The sequence below is a fragment of the Gracilinanus agilis genome, chromosome 4, assembly GCF_016433145.1.
Source record: "Gracilinanus agilis isolate LMUSP501 chromosome 4, AgileGrace, whole genome shotgun sequence".
In the NCBI taxonomy this organism is placed as follows: Eukaryota; Metazoa; Chordata; class Mammalia; order Didelphimorphia; family Didelphidae; genus Gracilinanus; species Gracilinanus agilis.
This window is the reverse complement of record NC_058133.1, coordinates 70,269,971-70,291,877: the sequence shown is the minus strand read 5'-3', so window position 1 is coordinate 70,291,877 and position 21,907 is coordinate 70,269,971. Positions and strand designations below refer to the sequence as shown.

General features: G+C 33.8%; 1 protein-coding gene across 1 annotated transcript in view; it reads left to right on the top strand.

Annotated features, from left to right (window-relative positions):
- COP1 (COP1 E3 ubiquitin ligase) overlaps window positions 1-21,907 on the top strand; it is a 317,833-nt gene that overhangs the window by 146,294 nt on the left and 149,632 nt on the right. The window contains exon 11 of the mRNA XM_044674889.1: window positions 9,638-9,773. Within this exon, the coding sequence (XP_044530824.1) occupies window positions 9,638-9,773 (136 nt within the window). The remainder of the gene's footprint in view (window positions 1-9,637; window positions 9,774-21,907) is intronic.

Sequence of the window (21,907 nt, the reverse complement as noted above, 5' to 3'; positions counted from 1 at the left end):
ATTCCTCTAATCAAGATGGATTTACAACTTATTTTCATATGATTATTGATAGCTTTGATTTCTTCATATGAAAACTGTCTCAATTGAGAAATGACTTGAATTCTTACAAATTTGACTTAGTTCTTTATATATTTAAGAAATGAGACCTTTATGAGAGGAATTTGTTATGAAATTTTCCCCAGTTTTCCCCCTCTTATCTTAATTGCAATAAGTTTTGTGGAAAATTTAGTATAATTTAGTATAATCAAATCAAAATTATTCATTTTACCTCTTGTAATGTTCTCTATCTCATTTGGTCATAAATTCTTCTCTTCTCCATAGATCTGACAGGTAAACTATTCCATGTTTCATCAATTTGCTTATAATATCACTCTTTATGTTCAAATAAGATGCCCATTTTTACCTAATCTTGGTATAGGATGTGAGATAGTTAACCAAATCTAATTTTTGCCATACTGTTTTCCAGTTTTCCTAGCAGTTTTTGTAAAATAATGAACTTTTATCCCAAAAGCTGGGATCTTTATATTTTATCAAACACTAGATTACTGAGGTCAATGACCCCTCGTCTATTCTATTGAACCACCCTTCTCTTTCTTAAGCAATACTAGATTATTTTGATAATGACTGTTTTTTAGTACAATTTAAGATGTGGTACTGTTAGGCCACCATCCTTCACATTCTTTTTTCATTAATTTCCTTGATATTTTTACTTTGTTCTTCCAGATGAATTTTGTGGTTATTTTTTTCTAGTTGTATAGAATACTTTTTTAATATTTTGATATTTTGATTGGTATGGCACTGAATCAGTAAATTAATTTTGCTATATTATCTCAGCTTACCCAGGAACAATTAATGTTTTTCTAATACTACTATAGTTTTACTATCAATTTTTTTCTTAAGCTCCTTTACTTTCTCCTTTAAAAATCTGGATGCTATACAGTTTGGTGCATATATGGTAAATACTGGTATTTCTTAATTGTCCATACTACTTTTTATCAAGATATAATTGTCTTCCTTAGCACTTTGAATCAGATCTATTTTTGCTTTAGCTTTATCTGAAATTATGAGTGCTACTCCTGCTTTTTTTTTTTTTTTTGTCACAGTTGAAGCCCAATAGATTCTATTCCATCCTCTTACCTTTAATCTTTGTGGGTCTACCTGCCTCAAATGTGTTTCTTTTAAACAAGATATGGTAGGATTCTGGTTTTTAATCATCTCTTCTATCCACCCATTTTATGGATGAGTTAATCCCATTTACTTTCATAGTCATGATTACCATATGTGTATTCCCCTTCATCTTGATTCCCTCTTTTTTAATCCTGCCCTTTCTCCTTTCATTCATTCCTTTTACACGTGTTTTGCTTTCAATCACCTCCCCCACTCCTGTTTTCACCTCAGTTATATTACTCTCCTTCCCACCACCCTCTTTCTTATTCCCCTTCTACTTCTCTATAGGGTAAGATAGGATTCTATACCCTGAATGAATTTTCCCTCTTTGAGCCAATTCCAGTGAGTATAAAGTTTAAATAATACCTGTCACTATCCTTGTCCTCCCCTCCCCTGTAATAGTATTGTTCCCCTTCGTGCCTCTTTATGTGATATATTTACCCCATTTTACTTTTCCCATTTTTCTTAAAATAATCTTCTTTTTCACTTCTAGATCTTTTTTACAAATCATCCTAATCAGCTTACTATCACATGATCTGTCTATGTATACTTCTTCTGAGTGCTCTGATAACGATAACAATTTTTAGGAGATATAGATATCATATTTCCATATAAAACAGTGATTCCCAAAGTGGGAGCTACCGTCCTCTGGTGGGTGCTGCAGTGATCCAGGGGAGCGGTGATGGCCACAGGTGCATTCATCTTTCCTACTAATTGCTATTAAAATTTAAAAAATTAGTTTCCAGGGGCTAAGTAATATTTTTTCTGGAAAGGGGGTGGTAAGCCAAAAAAGTTTGGAAACCACTGATATAGGAATATAAATAATTTGACCGTATTGAAGCCCTTAAATTTTTTTTCTTATTATATAACTTTTTTATTCTTCTCTTGAATTTTGTATTTGGATATCAGATTTTCTGTTTAAGACTGGTCTTTTTTTCAGGAATGCTTAGAAATCTTTTATTTTATTAAATGTCAATAATTTCCCATGAAAGGATATAGCCAATTTTTTTTAAATTTTTTTTAAATTTTTTTTTTAAACCCTTGTACTTCGGTGTATTGTCTCATAGGTGGAAGATTGGTAAGGGTGGGCAATGGGGGTCAAGTGACTTGCCCAGGGTCACACAGCTGGGAAGTGGCTGAGGCCGGGTTTGAACCTAGGACCTCCTGTCTCTAGGCCTGACTCTCACTCCACTGAGCTACCCAGCTGCCCCGATATAGCCAATTTTGATGCATGAGAGATTCTTGGTTGTAAACTCATTTCCCTTGTCTTTTGGAATATCTTATTCAAAGCTTTCCAGTCCTTAATGTGGAAACTCTTAGATCCTGTGTATTCTTGACTGGGGCTCTATGATATTTGAATTGTTTCTTTCTGGCTATTTGCAGTATCTGTGGATTCTTTCAGTGTCTATTTTATCCTCTTGTTCAAGAATATCAAGGCAGTTTGTTTTGCAATTAAATAATTTCTTGTAATATGATGTCTCTAGACTTAAAAAAATTTTTTTGATTATGACTTTCATGTAGACTAATAATTCTTAAATTCTTTCCTGTCTCTTTTTCCAGACCAGTTTTTTTTAATGAGATAATTCATATTTCCTCTTCTATTTTTTCATTTGTTAAATTTTGTTTTATCATTTCTTGATGTCTTGTGAAGTCATTAGCTTCTCTTTGCCCAATTTTAATTTTTAAGGCCTTCCAGGACCTTTTGATCCTTCTTTTCTTTTTGATCCATTCTACTTTTCTTAGAATTCTTTTCTTCATTGGATTTGTTTCCCCTCTTTTTTTCAGTTAAACAACTTTGCTTTTTGAACTGTTTTTTTTTTTGCATAACTTTCATTACTTTTTTCACATTTTTCTTCCTACTTCAACCTGCCTTATTTGATTTTTTAATTCCTTTTTGGGCTCTTCCAATGCTGTATAACAGTTTCCATTTTTCTTTGAAGTTTTGCATGTGATTGCTTATAATTTTCTTCCACTTTATTTCTTTTCATTATCTTTTTTTCTATATTTGCATCAATATTTTCTGTGCACAAATGTTTTTAGATAGATAAAGCATTTATTAAGTTCTTCCCTCATACAAAGTAGTATGCTAAATTTTGTAAAAGCATATGTAAGCAAGAAGAGAGACACTCCTTGACCTTCAGGCTTTTACTTTGTGGTGGAGTAAGATAGCACTTAGTTCCTTCCCAAGAGGAGTTTTACATTCTCATGACAGAGAGAGAAGACAACATTTATGTAAGTAGGTTCATAAAAGTAGCATTCAGAGTAGGGGAAGCTAACTTAACATTTAGGAGGTGAGAACCAAAAGAGGTTGCCTGTAGATGATGATGTTGAGGAGGGACTTTGTGGGAAGATGGCTGAGTAGTCTGAAGCTTCTTCACCCTCCGAAACACCTCCACAAACATCCAAAAATAACACCATAAAATCAACAGTAAAGGCAACAAAAACAGATAGGAGTATAGAGTGAAACTGAACAGTCAAGGATAGCTCTGGAGAAAGCTTCTGATATCCCTAGCCTCTTTCCCACTGTTGTAGGCCCTGGCTGTAAGAACAGAACCTAGAGAAGAAATCCACAAAGCAGTTCTAGAGGGCAGCAACTGCTCTTTTTTTGCTGAGGAGGGGGAGCCTCCTCCCTGCTCTCCCTCTTCTGCAATACCACTGGAATCTGAATTAGCTGGTCAAGGGAATTGAGAGCATCTGTGTCTGCTGTGGCCTCAGTCAGCTCCCAAGGAGCAGAAAGAATAACGGCTTTGAAATGTTGGTCACCAGGTCCCAAGACCTCATTGCTAACAAAGAAGGGACTTTGGATGCCCTAAACGTTTCTGTCATGAGTTTTTAGTGGTAGGAGAAGAGGAGTGAGGAAGGATAGCCCACCTCAGAGTGTCTTTGCTTGAGTACTGGGGCAAATCAGTTGTGGTAATTTCCTGGATAGAGGATAGCTGATTGCAGTTGTAGCAGAATTGCCCAGAGGCTCTGCCTAGAACCCCTAAGCTCAATCACCAACTTGGGGTTTGACCAGGGACTGGAAGTACATCTAACTCTGGACTATAAAAATAGCAATAACTGAATAGGACCCAGGTAAAAACAAATACAGGGGAAAAATCCTGAAACCCGAGATAACATCAACATAATAGGAGCCCTGGGTCTCCAGAAAAAAGTCAATAATTAAGTCTATTAGGCTGACTGCTAAAATGAAAATAAATCAATTAAAAAGAATAAGCAAAGGAAAAAATTCAGTTATTTATAGGTATTATGGAGACAGAGAAGATCACAATTTAATGTCAGAGGACAGTGGAATAAAAAAAACACCTACTTCTAAAACAGAAAAAAACAAAAACAAAAACAGTAAATAACTATAAGCTCAAAAAGAGCTTTTGGAAGAGCTAAAAAAGAGACCTCAAATACCAAATGAGAGGTGAGGAAAAATTAGGGGGAAAATTAAGAGTAAGGCAGAAAATCAAGAAAATTACAAAAGAAAGATCATTCAAATGGAAAAAAGAAATCCAGAAACTTATGGAAGAAAATAATCTATTAAGAACTAGAATTGGACATGGGGAAGCTAATGATTTTTCTTAAGACAACAAGAAATAATAAAGCAAAATCAAAAGAATGAAATAATACAGAATATGAGACAGCACCAAAACAACTGACCTGGAAAACAGATCAAGCCAAAAAGGATAAGAATAGTTAAACTCCCACAAAGTTACAAAGAGTTTAGACACAATAATCCAAGAAATCATCAAGGAAAACTGCCCCAAATTTCTAGAAAGAAAGAGTGAAAGAATCCACTGATCATCATCTCAAAGAGACCCAAAGGAGAAAATGCAGAGGAACATCACCACTAAATTATGTGGCCCCCAGCTTATGGAAAAAATACTACAAGCACCAAGGAAAAAAACAATTTAAACACTATGGCACTGCAGTCAGAATAATACAAGACTTAATAGCTTCAACATTAAAAGAATGCAAGACATGGAATACAGCATTTTATAGAGCAAAAAAAAACTGGGCTTACAACCAAGAACAATGTATTCAGCAAATATGTGGTTAATTACAAAAGAAAGAAATGGATATTTAATGAACTAAAAGAGTTTCAACTATTTTTTGTGGAAAAACTCAACTCAGCAGCAAATTTGATCTATAAGAAACATACAAAGGTTAGGAAAGACTTATTATAAGCAACTCAAAAAGTCAAATTGATTCTGTTTTGGCCCATGAGAATGGCATCATTCTCTGAATACTTTGAAGGGGCACATTGGGAAGTAAGATTCGAGAGTGGAATTGAGGTTCCAGGGAATGGAATGGAATGAACCAAAATAGTAGTGGAAATAGACCAAGAGAAGGCAGGGTGGAATGGCTACCCCAGTGACCTTTGTGTGAGCCAATTCAGAACTAAGAGGGCAAGGGGAGAGGATAAGGGAAGATTTTTGGGAAGGATTGTGAGGAGGAGAGGTATTAGTTAAAGGAACTTGGACATCTGAATAAGGATGAGTCAGAGAGATAGGAAAAGGGGATCAAATAGCAGAGAGGAATGAAGTAGTTAGAAATGCCCAACTAGTAATTATGACATTGAGTGTAATGGGATGAATTCACACATGAGGAAAATGAATAGCAAAATGGATCAAAAGCCAGGATCTGCCAGTGTGTTGTCTGCAAGAAACACTAAAAATGGGAGACAAACATAAAGGGAAAGTGAGAGTCGGGAAGAGAGTAAATTATGCCTCCGTTCATCCAGAGAAGACAGGAGTAACAATCATGACTTTTGATAGATTCAGAACTAAAATGGGATATAATTAAGAGATGAACAGGATAACTATATTATGTGGGTGGGGTGCTATGGATAATGAAGCTTGTTCCTGTATGAACCAAGTGTTATAGCACCTAGATTTTTAAAGGAAAAACTAAATAAGATGCAGGTGAAAATAGATGAACAAAATTACAATAGCAGTGAGCTTTAATTTTCCCCTCTTAGAATTAGATAAATCTAACAAAAAAAAAATACAAGAAAGTAAGGAGATGAATAGAACCTTAGATAAGTTCAATGAGATTGCTATCTGGGCAGCTCCCGCACATCTTCATGAGGTTAGTAGCACATCTAAGCCTGAACATACAGATAATCCGAATGTAGTTCTTGTGGGACAACAATGGTTTGGAGAGCATAAATATAAATAAGTGAAGAGATGAAAAGAGGATAGAATAATATATACCATGTTTACATTTTTTAAAATTGCCAAAAAAATCAAGAGAAGATAGTATCCAAGTAAAACAAATGCAAAGGGAAACTCTAAATCAAAATGTGTTTATATTAGCATGCATATGTAACATATATTTTTAAACGAATTGTAAACAGTGTGAAATTTGTGGTTTTGCACATGTATTCATGCATTTGTTTAGTTAAATGTTTTGTGGTGGCATTTACTAATTACATAATGAAAAATAAATTTAAAAAGATGATGCTGAAGCTATATCTTGAGAGGAAGCCAGGGATCCTAGGAGACAGAATTGAAAAGCAAAAATATTTTAGGTTTTGGGGCAGCTGGTCCCTTCAGCTACAATTGTAATCAGTAATTCAATAAATATTGAGTGCAGGTTATATACCAGGCACTGTACTAAGTGCTAGGGATATAGGGAAAGGTAAGAGAATTCCTGTTTTCATGGATCTCCCAGTGTTATGGGAGAAACAACACATAAACATCCATATACAAACTATATAAAGGATTACATAGAAATAATTAACCAAAAGAAGGCATAAAAAGTCAGAAAACCTTCCTGTAACTTCCTTTAACTGAGATGTGAAGGACATTAAGGACAACAGAAGTTGGAGATCAGGAGGGATAAATTCCAGGTGCCATGGGGGACAGCCTAAGAAAATGTCATTTGAATGTGTGTCTTGTTTGAAGAATAGCAAGGAGTCAGGGGTGTTACTGGATTGCTGAGTACATGGGAAGGTGCTAAGGTGTGAGGAAGGGAGGTTATAAATAGCTTTAACAACTATCTATACCAGGGGTCGGCAACATATGGCTCTCGAGCCATATCTGGCTCTTTTGAGGGCCAGATATGGCTCTTTCTTCAGGAGCCACAAAGTCAATTTTTTTTCAGGCGCTGTTACAGGAGCCGCACTGTGAGCACTGTACAGCTCTCACAAAATTACATTTTAAAAAATGTGGCGTTTATGGCTTTCACGGCCAAAAAGGTTGCCGACCCCTGATCTAGAGAATTTCATATTTGATTCTGGAGGTGATCAGGTAACCATTTTTGTTTATTGAATGGGGAGGAAGGGTGGCATGGGTTGATTTGTGCTCTAGAAAAGATCACTTTGACAGAGTGAAGGATGGACTGATAAAAGGAGATACTCATGGCAGGAAAACCAACTAGCAAGATATTACAGTAGTCAAAGCATGTGTTGATGGCTTAGGCCTTTAATATGATGGTGGCAGAATCAGAGGGAATGAAGGGGTAATGAGATATTAAGATTGGAGACAGGAATGAGGATTCAAGGAGGATACCTGTTAGAAACTTAGAGAGAATTTAGAAGAGTTTAATAGGAACAATTTTTTGAGTTCAGTTTTGTACTTTTTGAGTTCATCCTTGGGGTCCCTAATCTTATACATGAAGGTTCTTATGGACTATATGATAAACTAGAAAACCACATATCAACATTATATATCTCCTTTTGTATTGTTCTTTATTAAATATTTTCTTATTAATTTTAATCTGGTTTGGCTATACTCAATAAGTGTTGGGCTTGTGAGGCCATGAGTTTGACATTTTTGAATTATAGAACAATCTATCTAGTCATTCTTCTCTAGATGTTACACACTGGTTGTGACTCATGCATAATTTTATGAAGAAGTCTCCATCTTTTTCCTAAGGGCATCAAGCTAACCCCAAAGCTAGATGCTTCCATATCTTATTCTATACAAATATATTTGTAGGGGCAGGTAGGTAGTACATTGAATAGAGATCCAGGCCTGGAGTTGGGAGTACATGAGTTCACATCAGTCACTTTGTAGCCATGTGACTCTGAGCAAGTCACTTATCCTCACTAACCTTGCCCTTACCACTCTTCTGCCTTGGAATTTATACTTAGTATTGTTTCTAAGACAGAAGGTAAGAATTTAAAAGGTTAAAAAAAACATGTGTTATAACTAAAGCTTCAAATGATCTCATATTGTACTCAGAATGGGAAAGATAATCAGTGAATTGTGGTTCTTTTTAACCATCCTCTTCCAAAGTAACCTGCCCCTTTATTTAAGTAGTTAATTCTACCCTACTTAATAAGTATTAGCAAATGAAACCACTTGGAATTTCACAAACCTTATGTTTCCTACCATAGAGATAGTTTAAGCAAATGTACTTTTATATAATAACAGTTCTTAAGATTAATTCCATTATTTAAAGGAAGAATTAATTTTGCCAGTAGAAACTTAAAGAGAAATGCAATTTCTGTCATTTTTGGTTTAAATAGTTGCCCATTATGTAGTCTTCATATCTTTAACAATCTATTTTGAAAAAATAAATAAAATATATGAAAAATGCTATTTACCACACCATGATGAACCTGCTGAATTAATTAATCACTATATATATCTTAGACACGTGTACCGGTGGATATTGTGCTGCATTGTTTTCTATTTTCCATCAAGATTTTATGTATATATGTGTTAATTCTATTCCAGCAAAAACATTTAAATGTTGACTTTCAAAAGCCATTGTTCCCCTAAAAATCTCCCATTAAGTTGGCTATTGAAAAAATTATAATTTGAAAGGCTTACTTCTCTTTTGTTTAAAATAAAATTTATTGTGAAACATAATTTGAAAATAAAACAGAAATAATCATATCCTTATGAAATATTCTTTAAGAGTAACCAGTGTTTCTTCTGATACTTTTTTCCTATTGTAAATTTTCTTCAGTTTTAATAAAGTTATTAAATTGATGTAGTCCAAGAGAATTTTTCCCACTTTCTTTTTTTAAAAATCCTCACCTTCCATCTTAGGATTAATATTGTGTATTGATTGTAAGGCAGAAGAGTGATAAGGGCTAGACAATGGGAGTTAAGTGACTTGCCCAGGGTCACACCCCTAGGAAGTATCTGAGGCCAGATTTGAACCCTGGACCTCCCATCTCTAGGCCTGGCTCTCAATGTACTGAGCCACCTAGCTGCCCCCAAACATTTTCACTTTTAAGAAGTTTCTGGTTAATACATAAAGGAAATTATTTCTTAACAAAAAAAGAAAAGGAAAGTGAAATTGTTTCACTTTGGTAACACAAAGGCTTAATTTTCATTAAATAAAATTGTATTTAAGAGGTTCTGAATAAGAGGTTAGCAGATTAATTTTTGGATAATAGTTAAATCCAAATGCTATGTCCAGAAAATTTTTATGAACTCTGTAAGCTAATCTTTTAAAAATGGATAGTTGTTTATTTCCATATCATTTCTATTTTTTTCATTAATTCCTTATCTCATTATAGATGACAGTAGAACTGCAAGCCAGTTGGACGAGTTTCAAGAGTGCCTTTCCAAGTTTACTCGATACAATTCAGTCCGACCCTTGGCTACCTTGTCTTATGCTAGTGACCTCTATAATGGTTCAAGCATAGTCTCCAGGTAAGCTGTATGCATTAGTGGGCAAGTAGAGGAGGGGTAAAATCTGTGTTCTTTGTTGTGAGAGCATGTAAAAGGGTATTGTGTTTATGTCTTTGTTATGTGATGATAGCCTGTCTAAAGCACATTTTTTTTGGATTCTTATTAGCAATATCTCATAACTATATTTAATTATTTTTGGTAATTATCTCTAGTACATACTGGGAAAACGTAAAGGTTTTTTTTTCATGAAATGAAAATGCGTGTTGTGTGTGTGTGTGTATTTATACTTCTATGTTTAATGACTGACATTTGTTTTAAGCCATATAAAGCCACAGTTCTAATTCTGTCATAAACTCTAGTTCTTTAATCTTTGAACAGTTGCAGCTTAAATTATTCAGTTAGCTCATATGTATTTTGATGAAGTTGTTGTATCTTTAGTCTTATGCTGAAAGTATCTTAAACATCATATGAATAGCATATGATTGATAAAAATAATTGAAAAAAATAAGATAGCTTTCAGAAGTGTAACATAGAAACAAGTCTAAGAAATATCACATATTGCCATTCTCATAGAATCGCATTTTCTTGTAAAGCAATAAAAAAAATTGAGCCATGTATTTCTTAGCAATAATTTAGAATTATTAAATTATCCATGTAAGTCAGAGTACAGTACACATCAGGTATGACCCAAATTTAACCTATACCAATTGAATTCAACCTAGTACAAATTAAATGCAGATGAGATCCCTCCTACAGTGTAGATGAATTTCAGTAACTGACATGAATTTAGACTGAATTGGTTTTGATCTTGTAAAAAAGTCCTTTCCTTTCTTGACATATTTCAAGAACAGCGCTTCTGTGGTATTTGGTTAGAAAATGCTAGAAGAGCAATAAATCTCTTGGCATTTTCAGAGAGGAGAGTGAAATTCATTGTATGATGTTTACTTTTTTGCTATTACTAAAAATTTAAGTGGTCTTGAGATCATTTTAGTCTGATCTAATGAGATGGACTTTTGTAACTGTTAAAATGATCCTCTGGAAGAATTTACATTAGTGGACTTTGTTATTTTAAGAAGAAAGTAGCATCCTCTAATTAGTACCGAGTTGACTTTGACCAAACTTTTGTCTTAAAGAAGATGCTGGCAACCAAGAGGAGTAATCTAAATAGCTTTCAAACATCATTTCTTGGTGGGCTTCACATTCCAGGATCCCATTCTCTTTTCATGTTGGATGAATTAGGTCTTCCAGAAAATCATATCCACTTTGAGAAGCTATTATATCTGCATTTATTAACAGAAGAGTAGGACAATCATTTGGGTGGTAACAGTAAATAAAAAGGTCTGGTTATTTTTCGATATAAAAGTCATAGAAATGGAAAAGATATAAGCAAAATGAAAGTGGTTTTGTCAAAAATAATACCTTTCTCATTCTGCATTATGAATCTTTCACTTCCTTATCAAGAGGCAGGTAGCATGTTTCATCATTGATACTCTAGTCCTTTTTAGTCATTTCATTGAGAAGAGTTCATACTAGTAGTCTATCAAATTTTTGTAACATTAGTTCTACATTTATTCCCCAATTTATGAGTACTCCCTCAGATTCCTATTCTTTGTCACTTCAGAAAGAGCTAGAAATATTTTTGTACATCCTGAGAGTTGACTAATTATTCCTTTAAACTAGCCTTCCTCTAAATCTTCCACCTCTGTTTGCCTTCCTATTTCCTTGTTGATTGAAATGTATTTCTGAAACCAACTCATGTATGTGTTCCTTTTGACTACCACCTCTTTCTTGATTTTATATTCTACTCATATATCCAGATCATATGAGATAATTTCACCTACCTCTATGTGAATTCCTCTTCACATTATCATTGCTCATTCATAGTTATTCTTTTCTCTTTTTTCCTGTATTTGAATTTCAGAGTTTCTTTGCATATTTAATACTTAGAAGCCTTCTATTTATTAAAGTTCCATTTTTTCCCTTGTAGTATTATACTCAGTTTTTTTGAATGAGTTATTCTTGGCTGTAAGCCTATATTTTTTGCTTTCACATTATCATATTTGAAGTCCTCCACTCCTCTTAGTGGTTGCTGCTGAACTGTGGATGATACTGGCTATGGATCTTCAATTCTGGAATTTTTTTTTTTTTTAAGCTGCATGATGTATTTTTTTTCTTTGACCTAGAAGCTCCAGATTTTTCCTCTGATATTCTTGGTTTTCATTTTTTTGTTGTTCTTTTTTTCAGGAGATAACCTTTGAATTATTTTTTTTTCTCTTTACTTTCTTATTCTAAAAGACCTGGGCAGTTTTTGAATTTCTTAAAATATTATGTCCAAGTTCTTTTTTTGATCATGGTATTCAGATAGTCTAGTGATTATTTTTTTTCTTCTTGATTTGTTTTCCAGATCAGTTATTTTTGCTATTAGATAACCTTTATATTTTCTTTTTTTTTTTTCCAGCCTTTTGGTTTTATTTAAGATTTCTTGTCTCACGTAATCATTTACTTCTATTTGGCCCATTATTTCCAGGAAGGTTTTTTTTTTTTTTTTTGACTTGGGTAGAGTTTTGTACCTTGTGTCAAATTGTTCTCTTTCTGATTTTTCTATATCTTTTCATTTCTTTTTTTCAGTTTTTTCCTCATACACTCTCATTCCATTTATAATAAAACACTGAAACATTTTTTTAAACTCTTTATCTCTTTCCAGAATTCTCGTTGAGTTTTTTTGCCCAGGTTTTGTTTTTCTCTGAGGCTTTCCATGTAGATGTTTATAGTCATTCTTTTCTGGGTTTGTGTCTTAAGCATCTCTTCTATCATAATAGCTCATTATGGTTGAGTTATTTTGTTGTGTTCCCATTCTTCCAGCCTACTTCCTGACTATATACTTGATGTTAAGACTGGACTCTGCCATATGTCTTGGGGAAGTCTTGGGCTAGTCCTTTTAGTGCTTTCTTGGGATATTTTGATGTTCTAGTATCTCAGAGATAGACTGGGGAACTGCAAACTTTCAGTTTTCTCAGAAAGTCTAATGGTTACCTCTCTGGTTGAGTTCTAAAAGTTCCTGACCTGGGTGTGGGTATGAGTAAAAGGAGACTGCTGCTGGAAAAATTCTTTTCATTCAGACTGGTAGAATTTTATACTTTCTTTTGTTCTGAGTTTCCTGACTTTGCTGTTGCTCTGCAAGTGGGTCTAGATGCTAGAAATGAGACACTGTTCAGGACCTGTGTGATACATGCTGCTGCTGAATTCTGAACTTCCTCTTTTCTCAATATAAACATATGGCCTCGGTACCCAGAGAATGCCACTCACCTGTGCAGGTCCCCCTTCTCATTTCTGTACTGGATCTGTGACCTAGAACTGGGTAGAGTGGGCCACCAATTTGTACCTGTCATACCACAGTGATCCTGTGGGAATCTGATTGTGTCCTAGACAGATTTGGAACCTCTTTTTGCCCTGATATACAACCTTTCCCTTAGCAGTGGAGTGCTCTGAGGGTGGCATGCACTGATACTGGCCCAGTATTCACAAAGATCCTATTCCCATGTTTTACATATACAGAGGTAAGTTAGACAAATGACTTATTGTGACTTTCTTTAGATTTACTCATTATTATTTAACTTGATACATTTTTTTAGATCTATTTGGAGAAGCTCATCTAGCCTCATTTCCATCACTGGACCATCTTGGCTCCCACCCTTTCTGTTGTTGCTGTTTTTTTTCAAAAAACAACATGTTAAGTATTTTTAAATGGCTTTGTATTATTAGGGAAAGAATAACCATCTCCAGAGTTCTGATCACTCAGCAAAACAAAATATACATAATCGAATATGAACTATTCATTATTCCCCTAGAAAGTATTGCAGAGCACACTGAGAAGAAACAGTCTTAGAAAATACTAATTATTAAATTTGCCTCTCTTTTTAACCTATTTCTCTAATAATGTAGGTCCACAAGGTGGCAGCCTTTGTTTAGTTTGGAAGTAGGTAAAGAATAAAAGGACAATATATATGAATTGACATCTTATATTGATGGAAATTTCTTAATGATGTATGGGTTAAATAAAGGCCACAAATGGAATATGATAGAAAAATTTTATAGAATTTGTTCTTTATATAACAGTACTATCACAAACTATTTTTTCACTTTTGTTTTTTTGTACCCTCAATCCTTTCCCAGCATAGTGTTTATCATATAATAGTAGACACTTAGTAAATCTTTGTTGATGGATTGATTGCTCCTTAATATTATTTTATCTAATACAGCATATTCCTAGATGAAGTTAATAACATTAAGAGGTTAATATATATGCCTATATTTGGAATTGGCAAGTATTTTTTTGGATTCATAGGATCATAGAACAAGAGGCCATTCAGTCTAAATTTCAGAATTGGAAGGGGCATTAGTGGACATTCATTTCATCTAGAACTAAAAAAAGAATTATCCAATAGTCACTTCATTTATAAAATGAGGAAAAGGGCCCAGAGAGGAGAGGGAAATGACTTATTCAGCATCATATTTTTAATTATGGTGTGATTTTTCTCCATTCAGTTTCTTTATGCCCAGTAGTTAGAGTTTATCCTTTAAGCATCACTCTTTATCTTTGCTTAGATATTAGATAAATGAATGTAAGAATTAAAATTTTAGATTATCCTACATACTTTTGACTGGGGGTTAAATAACATTGCCTGCACTTGCATACCTGCATAGTATGGGCAAGGATCTTGACTTCTTTAGATTAGTCAGTAGGACTTAAGTATTCTTCTGGCATGGTTGAAAACAACAAAAACAAAAAACTAGAAAGAGTTTTTTTAAATGGAAACTAGGTGATATTGTGGATAGAATACTGGAATTGGGGTTAGGAAGACCTGGATTACAATTCTTACTGGGACACTTGCTGTGTGACTCTGGGCAAATCATATAACTGTTCTTTGCCTCAGATTCTTCATCTATAAAATGAGGATAATAGCACATACTTCCCAGCATTGTAATTAGGATAAAATGAGATAATATTTGAAAAGCACTTTATAAACATTAAAATGTTATGTACTATAATTGCTATTACTAATGTGAATGAAACTGGGGAAAACCATGAAATTATTTAACTAATTCCAGTGCAAAATTTATTTTACGTATCATCTGGGCCCTTATTTTGGCAAGGCAATTCTTTTATATTTTCTTTTATCACTCCTTAAACCTTCTTTTCCTAATCTTCCAGCTGAGAACCATGCCTCACTTTTCATTGTAAAAATTGGGACCATTTATGGAGAGTTCCCTCTCTTCTACTATTCTTCATCTTATATGATTTAGATGCTTTCTGTCACTATCTTCTTCACCTCTGACTTGCCTGAAGAGGTAAACCTGTTTTTTGCTTAAGCAAAATCTCTACATGCATAAATGATTCTGTTCCATCTTGTGCTCCTTCTGTCATAGCCACTAGCACTTTTATCTTCAGTATCTCCTTGCTTACAAACTACTTTCCTATAGCTTCTATGCCCATCACCAACAAAATCCTCACTTGATCCTTTCATCTCCACTAATTCTAGTCCTATATCTTTCCTCCCCATCATTGCTAAAAGCCATAAACAATTGAGTAACTCTTTCTTTTTTCTTTTTTTTAACTGTTGACTACGTTCCTATCTTAGCATTTAGCTAAAACTGCTCTTTCCAATTACCCATTTACTAGTTACCATAGATCTTTTATTTTCCAAATACATATTAGTCTTCATCCTCTACCTCTGTGCAAACTTTGATATGGTCAGTCACTATCTTCTCCTTGAATATTCTCCATATAAGTTTTTGTGGCATTTGTATTTTTTGGTTCTTCTCTTATGAGGCTGTCTCCTTTGCTACTTCTTCCTGCAGATTGCACTAGGTATCTGTGTAGGGTCTGTCCTTGGCTATACTGTTTCATTTGATCACACCAGTTCCCGTGGGTTAATTTATCTTTATCATGATGAGTCTTAGGTCTTATTATCTCTCCTAAACTTTACTCTTCTCCAACTACTCATTCAATATCCTTAGCTGGATGTCCTATAGACATTTTAGCATGTCCAAAAATGACCAATTATCTTTTCCCTCAAACCCTCCACTCTTCTTAATTTCCTTATGGTTGTTGAGGGTACCATCATCCTTTTTGTCACCCAGGGTTTTCAGCCTTTTTCCATTTTGTTCCCCCATGTACTTTTATGTTCCAGGGAAATGTACCTAATTGCTATTATTCCTCATATAATACTCCAGCTTTAAACTTTAAATATTTTCACAGGTTGTTCTCCATGCCTGGACTTCTTAGTTAAGAGGAGTGCCGTATTTAAGAAAGATCAGGAGGCCAATGTCACTGGACTTCAGAGAAAATGGATTTTAAGAATACTAAAGAGAACAGAAAAGGCCATATTATAAAGGCTTTTAATTGCTAAATAGGATTTTCTTTTTTATTTTAGAGGTAATAAGGAACCCCACCAGAGTTCTATGATTGGGTCAGGGTATTCGGAGAAGTGATATAGTCAGGTCTTTGCTTTGGGAAGAATAACTGGGCAACCAAGTATAGTGTTGATTGATGTGAAAAGAGCTATGAATCAGGGAGATCACACTGCAGATTATTGTAATAGTCCAAAAAAATTTTTTAAGAACCCCTAATTCAGGTTGTCAAGACTCTTTGGATCCTGACTCTCACCCAGTATTTTAAATCTCTCTCCCATCTTTGAATCATCTGTAAATTTGATAAGCATGATAATTTATCCATTTTTCTAAGTCGTTGATCAAAACATTGAACCACACAGAACAAGACACATTTATGTGGTACTCCCTTTTTTCAGACTTCCTGCCAGGTTTGTGGTGTCAAGAAAAGATAACTCCTAAACCTCCTTCATTTTACAGATAAGCAAAGAGATTCAGAGATGTTAAATGACTTGCCTTAGGTTACATAGTTCTAGATCTGAAGTTTGAACCCAGAGCCTTCTGTCCTATATCCAACCATTTCACCATCCAACCATTCTGTCTTTTGAAAAATTATCTACATTGTATTATCACAATGGTCATGTCCTTATATCTCTTCCATAAGAATAATTATGGAATAGTTTAAATTCCTGATGTTTCAGGTTAATCAACTAGGGAGAGACTTGACCTGTGATTTTATTGGTATAAGTAATTCTTGCATTGGGGAACTCCCTTTACTGATGCAGATTTTCTTGATGAAGTCATGCTGGCATTGTATTCATAGCCTCCTTTTCTACATGTTAATAAATCTTCTCTTTAATGATCTGTTATATACATTTCCTCGAAATCAACTTCAAGTTTATATGACCTTTAGTGAATTTTCAGACTCTGCTCTTCTTGACAAAAGACAATCTCTAATCTCAGGGAGCTACAGTCTAATATGATTTTGTGGTATTTCTCCCATTCACTACCACCTTTCAGATATTACTGACTATGGCTTACCAGTCATATTTTCCAGTTCCTTTATGACTTGAATATTTTGTTCATCTTGTTCAGGTGATGCAATTAATTAAGAACAACTAGATACTCTTTTATGAAAGGGATTGTACTTTCTCCCTCTCCCTCCCTCCCTCCCTTTCTCCCTTCCCCCCTTACCCCCCCCCCCTCTCTCTCTCTCTCTCTCTCTCTCTCTCTCTCTCTCTCACCTTTACCTTAACAGGATTAAGTAACTTGCCCAAGACCACACAAATAGGGACTATTTTAGGCCAAATTTGAACCCAGTCTTCCTAATTCTTGATCTGACACTCTATCCACTATGCTATCTACTTTCCCCTATTTGTTCTCCTTTCAAAGAAACACAAGCAAATGGTATAAACTATAAAGGAGCACATTTTGACTTGGTGTAAGAAAAATAAATCAGTCTTAACAGTTAGAAATATTCAGAAGTTGAAGGGACTGCTACCTTGATGTGATATTTTTCTCCCAGTTGAGGTCTTCAATCAAAGGCTGCATGACTACTTGTTATCTGTGTTGTTGAGGTAATTATTAATATCATATATGAATTGCTATAGAAAGGACTATACTATTTAGAAAAGGCTCCTTTCAGTTTGGAAAGTCTCAGATTCTCCTTAAATCTGCCTTTTGACACTTTCCTCTTTCCTGTTCCTAAATATTATTTAATCAGTACATTGGCAGGTAGGAATAACCCCACTCCACCCCACCCCCATTCTGGAATTTCTTGGAATTAATACTGAGTATTGATTTCAAGGCAAAAGAGTGGCTAGAGCTAAGACAATTGGAGTTCAATAATTGTCCAGTATCACATAGTGAGGACATATCTGAGGATTTGAACTAAGGACTTCCCATCTCCAATTCTGGCTCTCTATCCACTGAGCTGCCTCGCTATCCCTAGAAATGTTTTAGTATTTCCTTTACTTAATGATCTTTTTTCTGAAAGCTAATGATGGTGAAATAATTCATGGACTCACATTTATAATTTATACTCTGATTTACCTGAAAAGATAAATGTTTTAAGATCATGATTTGAATCTGAATTTGATCTTATAATATATTATACATTCTTGTTTTTTTAAATTTTTGTTTTTAAATATGTCCAGTATGATTTGAGGCATAGAAATTCTTTTCAAAATAGAATCAATAAAAATACTAAAGCTTAATTTTTAAAATCATTAATATTTATTCATACACTTAGTTTTTGTATTCTTAGAGCTTTACATTTTTTTTTCTTAAAATTTACATTGGGGGGATCACTCTAGGGAAAGTATTTTAACGTTTAAAATAAATTATTTGAGATTAATTTGCTAATTTTTTTTTTTTTGTAATACTAACATGTTTAGGTAAGGATGCAGTTTGGCCAGATTTTGTGATACTCTTCAATGAGGTTAGTTGAATGAAGACTAAGTTTTTCTCTCTTCTTAAAAATGGGAGTTCTACTTTATATTCACAAAAAAAATCAGTTTCTATTTATTTTGAAGGATGGCTCTTTCTGCACAATTGTTCTTTTTTCATTGATGGAGAGAGCTTTAATTTTGAGAAATGCTGTTAGTCAATAAATATTTATTAAGCATGGTGTCAGACATTGTGCTAAGAACACAAATATATATTTTTTTTAAAAAAGACAAAACTTGCCTTTAAAGAGCTTACGATGTAATGTGTAAAAACAGCACAGAGAAGTAGCTGAAAAGTAGGGTGTTGGGGTTTGTATTAGGTAATTTAGTTGATTAGGGGACAAGATGAAAAAGTTGAGAAATCCCAAAGTAGTACAAGCACATAAGAAATGAGTTCTGACCTGGGCTCCTTTCTTATATGGAGGCTTTGGAGTTCATGGCTCCACCCTCCAGTCAGAGGGACAGAGTTTGGTGATAAGGTAGAGTCCTCTATTTGTATAATGTTATACTAAACTTTAAGGTTATGGACTGTACTGGGTTTTCATTTTTGCTTTGTAATTTTTAAATACTATTAATATTTAAAACTTTGTTTTACTTGCAAATAAATAGGTGAGCTTCTAATTCAAATATAATTTACATTTTTTAAAAGAAAAATTTGAACTGGTTGATTAGATTTTCAATTTTTAGTTAATTGCTTTGACAATTTATTTTACTTTCTATCACCTCATGAAAACTTCAGATATCCTAATAAAACCTCACCAAAATACTTCTTGAACTATGAAAAGTTTTATCCTTAGGTTTTCAAAAAATATTTCTGTGCTCTATGTAAATAATCTATCTTTCTCTAATTTTATCTACAAGCATTTAATTAGGAAAGCCTTTTTTTTTCTCCCAAGGTTTCAGGAAAACATTAAATATATAACAAATTAGAAATTGTAGGTTTACAAAGGGTATCTCCAGAATCCTTAGTCAAGTTTCTAAGCCAGTGCTTTAAACTAGAAATGAACATTGTGCTAAGTTTTGGAGATGCTTTGTACATTCCTTCAGTTCTTACAAACTCATGTTCCTGATCTCTTTACTACCAACAATACAGATAAAATTCATTGGCATTTTAAAAAGATTCCTTTGTTTCTATAGAAAGCTTATGGGCCTTAAAAAGCTTTGCAATTTCCCCTAGGGAGTCGTGATCCTGTCTCCTCTCTTGGTCCTGTTCATCTTTTTTCCTGGCTCATTGTCTCTTTGTGTCATCTGTCTGAAGTATATAGAGGTTTTCTATGTACTTGTTCTTCGAACAGAATTTTTTCTTATGCTGTTGGATCTCTCCTAGAATCTTGAAGGATTTTCATTTAGAGATGAGAAATATCTAATTGGAAATGAAGTATTCAAACTGTGTTTTGCTCTATTGAACCAAATGCTTTTTCATAATCAACAAGAAATAAGCACAACAGGATCTTATATTTTCTATATTTTTCATTCAGTTGCAAAATTATAATGATGTGGTTCTGTTAAATATTGCATGTTTAAATAAAACCTGCTAATTTCCTGTTAATGACATGATTGATGATACCCAAGATTCATGAATAGATAACTCAAAAATTTCATATAGATTACCAACCATTCTCAAGGGCAACTTGGGATCGTGCCCAAAGGGCTATAAAACAATACATATCCTTTGGTCCAATAATTTCAGTACTATGTATCCCAAAATAATCAGAAAAGGGGGAAAGGACCAACTTATTAAAAAATATTTATAGCTTCTCTTTTTGTGGTGGCAAAGAATTGAAAATTGAAAGGATGTTTACTGGGGAATAGCTGAACTAATTGTGGTAAATTGTGCTGTAAGAAATAATGAAAAGGTTGATTTCAGAAATATCTGGAAAGACCTACATGAACTGATAAAGAATGAAATAAGCAGAGCCAGGAGCACATTATACACAGTAACAGCAGTATAATGGAACTGTGATAGATTTAGCTACTCTCAGCAATATAAAGATCCAGGACAATTCTGAGGAACTTTGACAAAGAATGATATCCACCTAAAGAGAAAGAACTGCTGTAGTCAATGTAGATGAAAACATAAGATTTTTTCACTTAAGATTATTTGCATTTTTGTTTTGGGTATTGGTTTTATATGCTCATTCTCTTTAAATGAACAATATGAAAATAGGTTTTGCTTGATAATACATGTATAACCCAAATTAAATTGTTTGTCAGCTCTGGGAGTGGGGAGGGACAGGAGGAAGGGAGACAATTTGGATTATATAACTTCAGAGAATTTACGTAGGAATTTGTTATTATATGCAATTGGTAAAAATAAAATATCTTCATAACTTAAAAAAACTTGTAAAAAATTTTATATAGTTAACAGAGTAGGCAGATAGATGAAAATAGCATTCTATTGAGATTGCCTTACAGCATCAAGATAATAACTAACATATAGTGCTTATGAGTAATCAAACACTGTACTAAGTGCTTTACAATATTGTCTTTTTTAATCCTCACAACATACCTGGGAGGTAGATGCTATTACTATTCTCATTTTATAGATAAGGAGACCAAGGCAAAAGAGAGACTTGCCTAGGATCAGATAGTTTATAAGTGTCTGAGGCCAAATTTAAATGCATATTCTTGATTCCAGACCCAGTGCTCTATCTACTCTGCCTCCCAGATACCTCTATATATGGAATACTATAGTTTCTAAAGAATTAAGAATGAATGTCATACGGAGAGAAATGGATAAGAACCTGGTGTGAGCAGATCGTAACATAAACATGAGAATCATTGAAGAAGTAAAAATTGCCATCAAGAATAAATATGATAGTGAAGATGGCTTGAGAGCAAAGAGTGATAAGTGGACAACCAAAGACCTCCTCTTCTACCCTTGCAAGTTCACCTAATTAACTTCTCTTGCAAATTTTTGGGTGGATATGCATTGATTGAGTGTAAGAGAGCCTCTTTTTAAAAGTTGGCATTTTTAAAAACAATTTTAAAAGAAAAATATAAAGAACTGATTAAAAAAATGAACATAACTGATAGATATATAGAAAGAATCTGAAAATATGTGCAGTGTACCTTATAGTTATCTGATCACTGAGATAAAGGAGAGTAGTGTTAAGAGGTATCATCTCATATCTCTTCTTTGGAAGCATACTAATTTTTTGTAATTTTGCAATGTTCATTTTGGATTTTTTGTGGTGACTCTATTTGCATTGTTGTAGTGATTACATATGACATTTTCTTGGCTCTGCATATTTACTCTGCATTATTTCAGGAAGGCCTTTACATGTATTTCTGTATTCATCGGAGTCCTCATTTCTT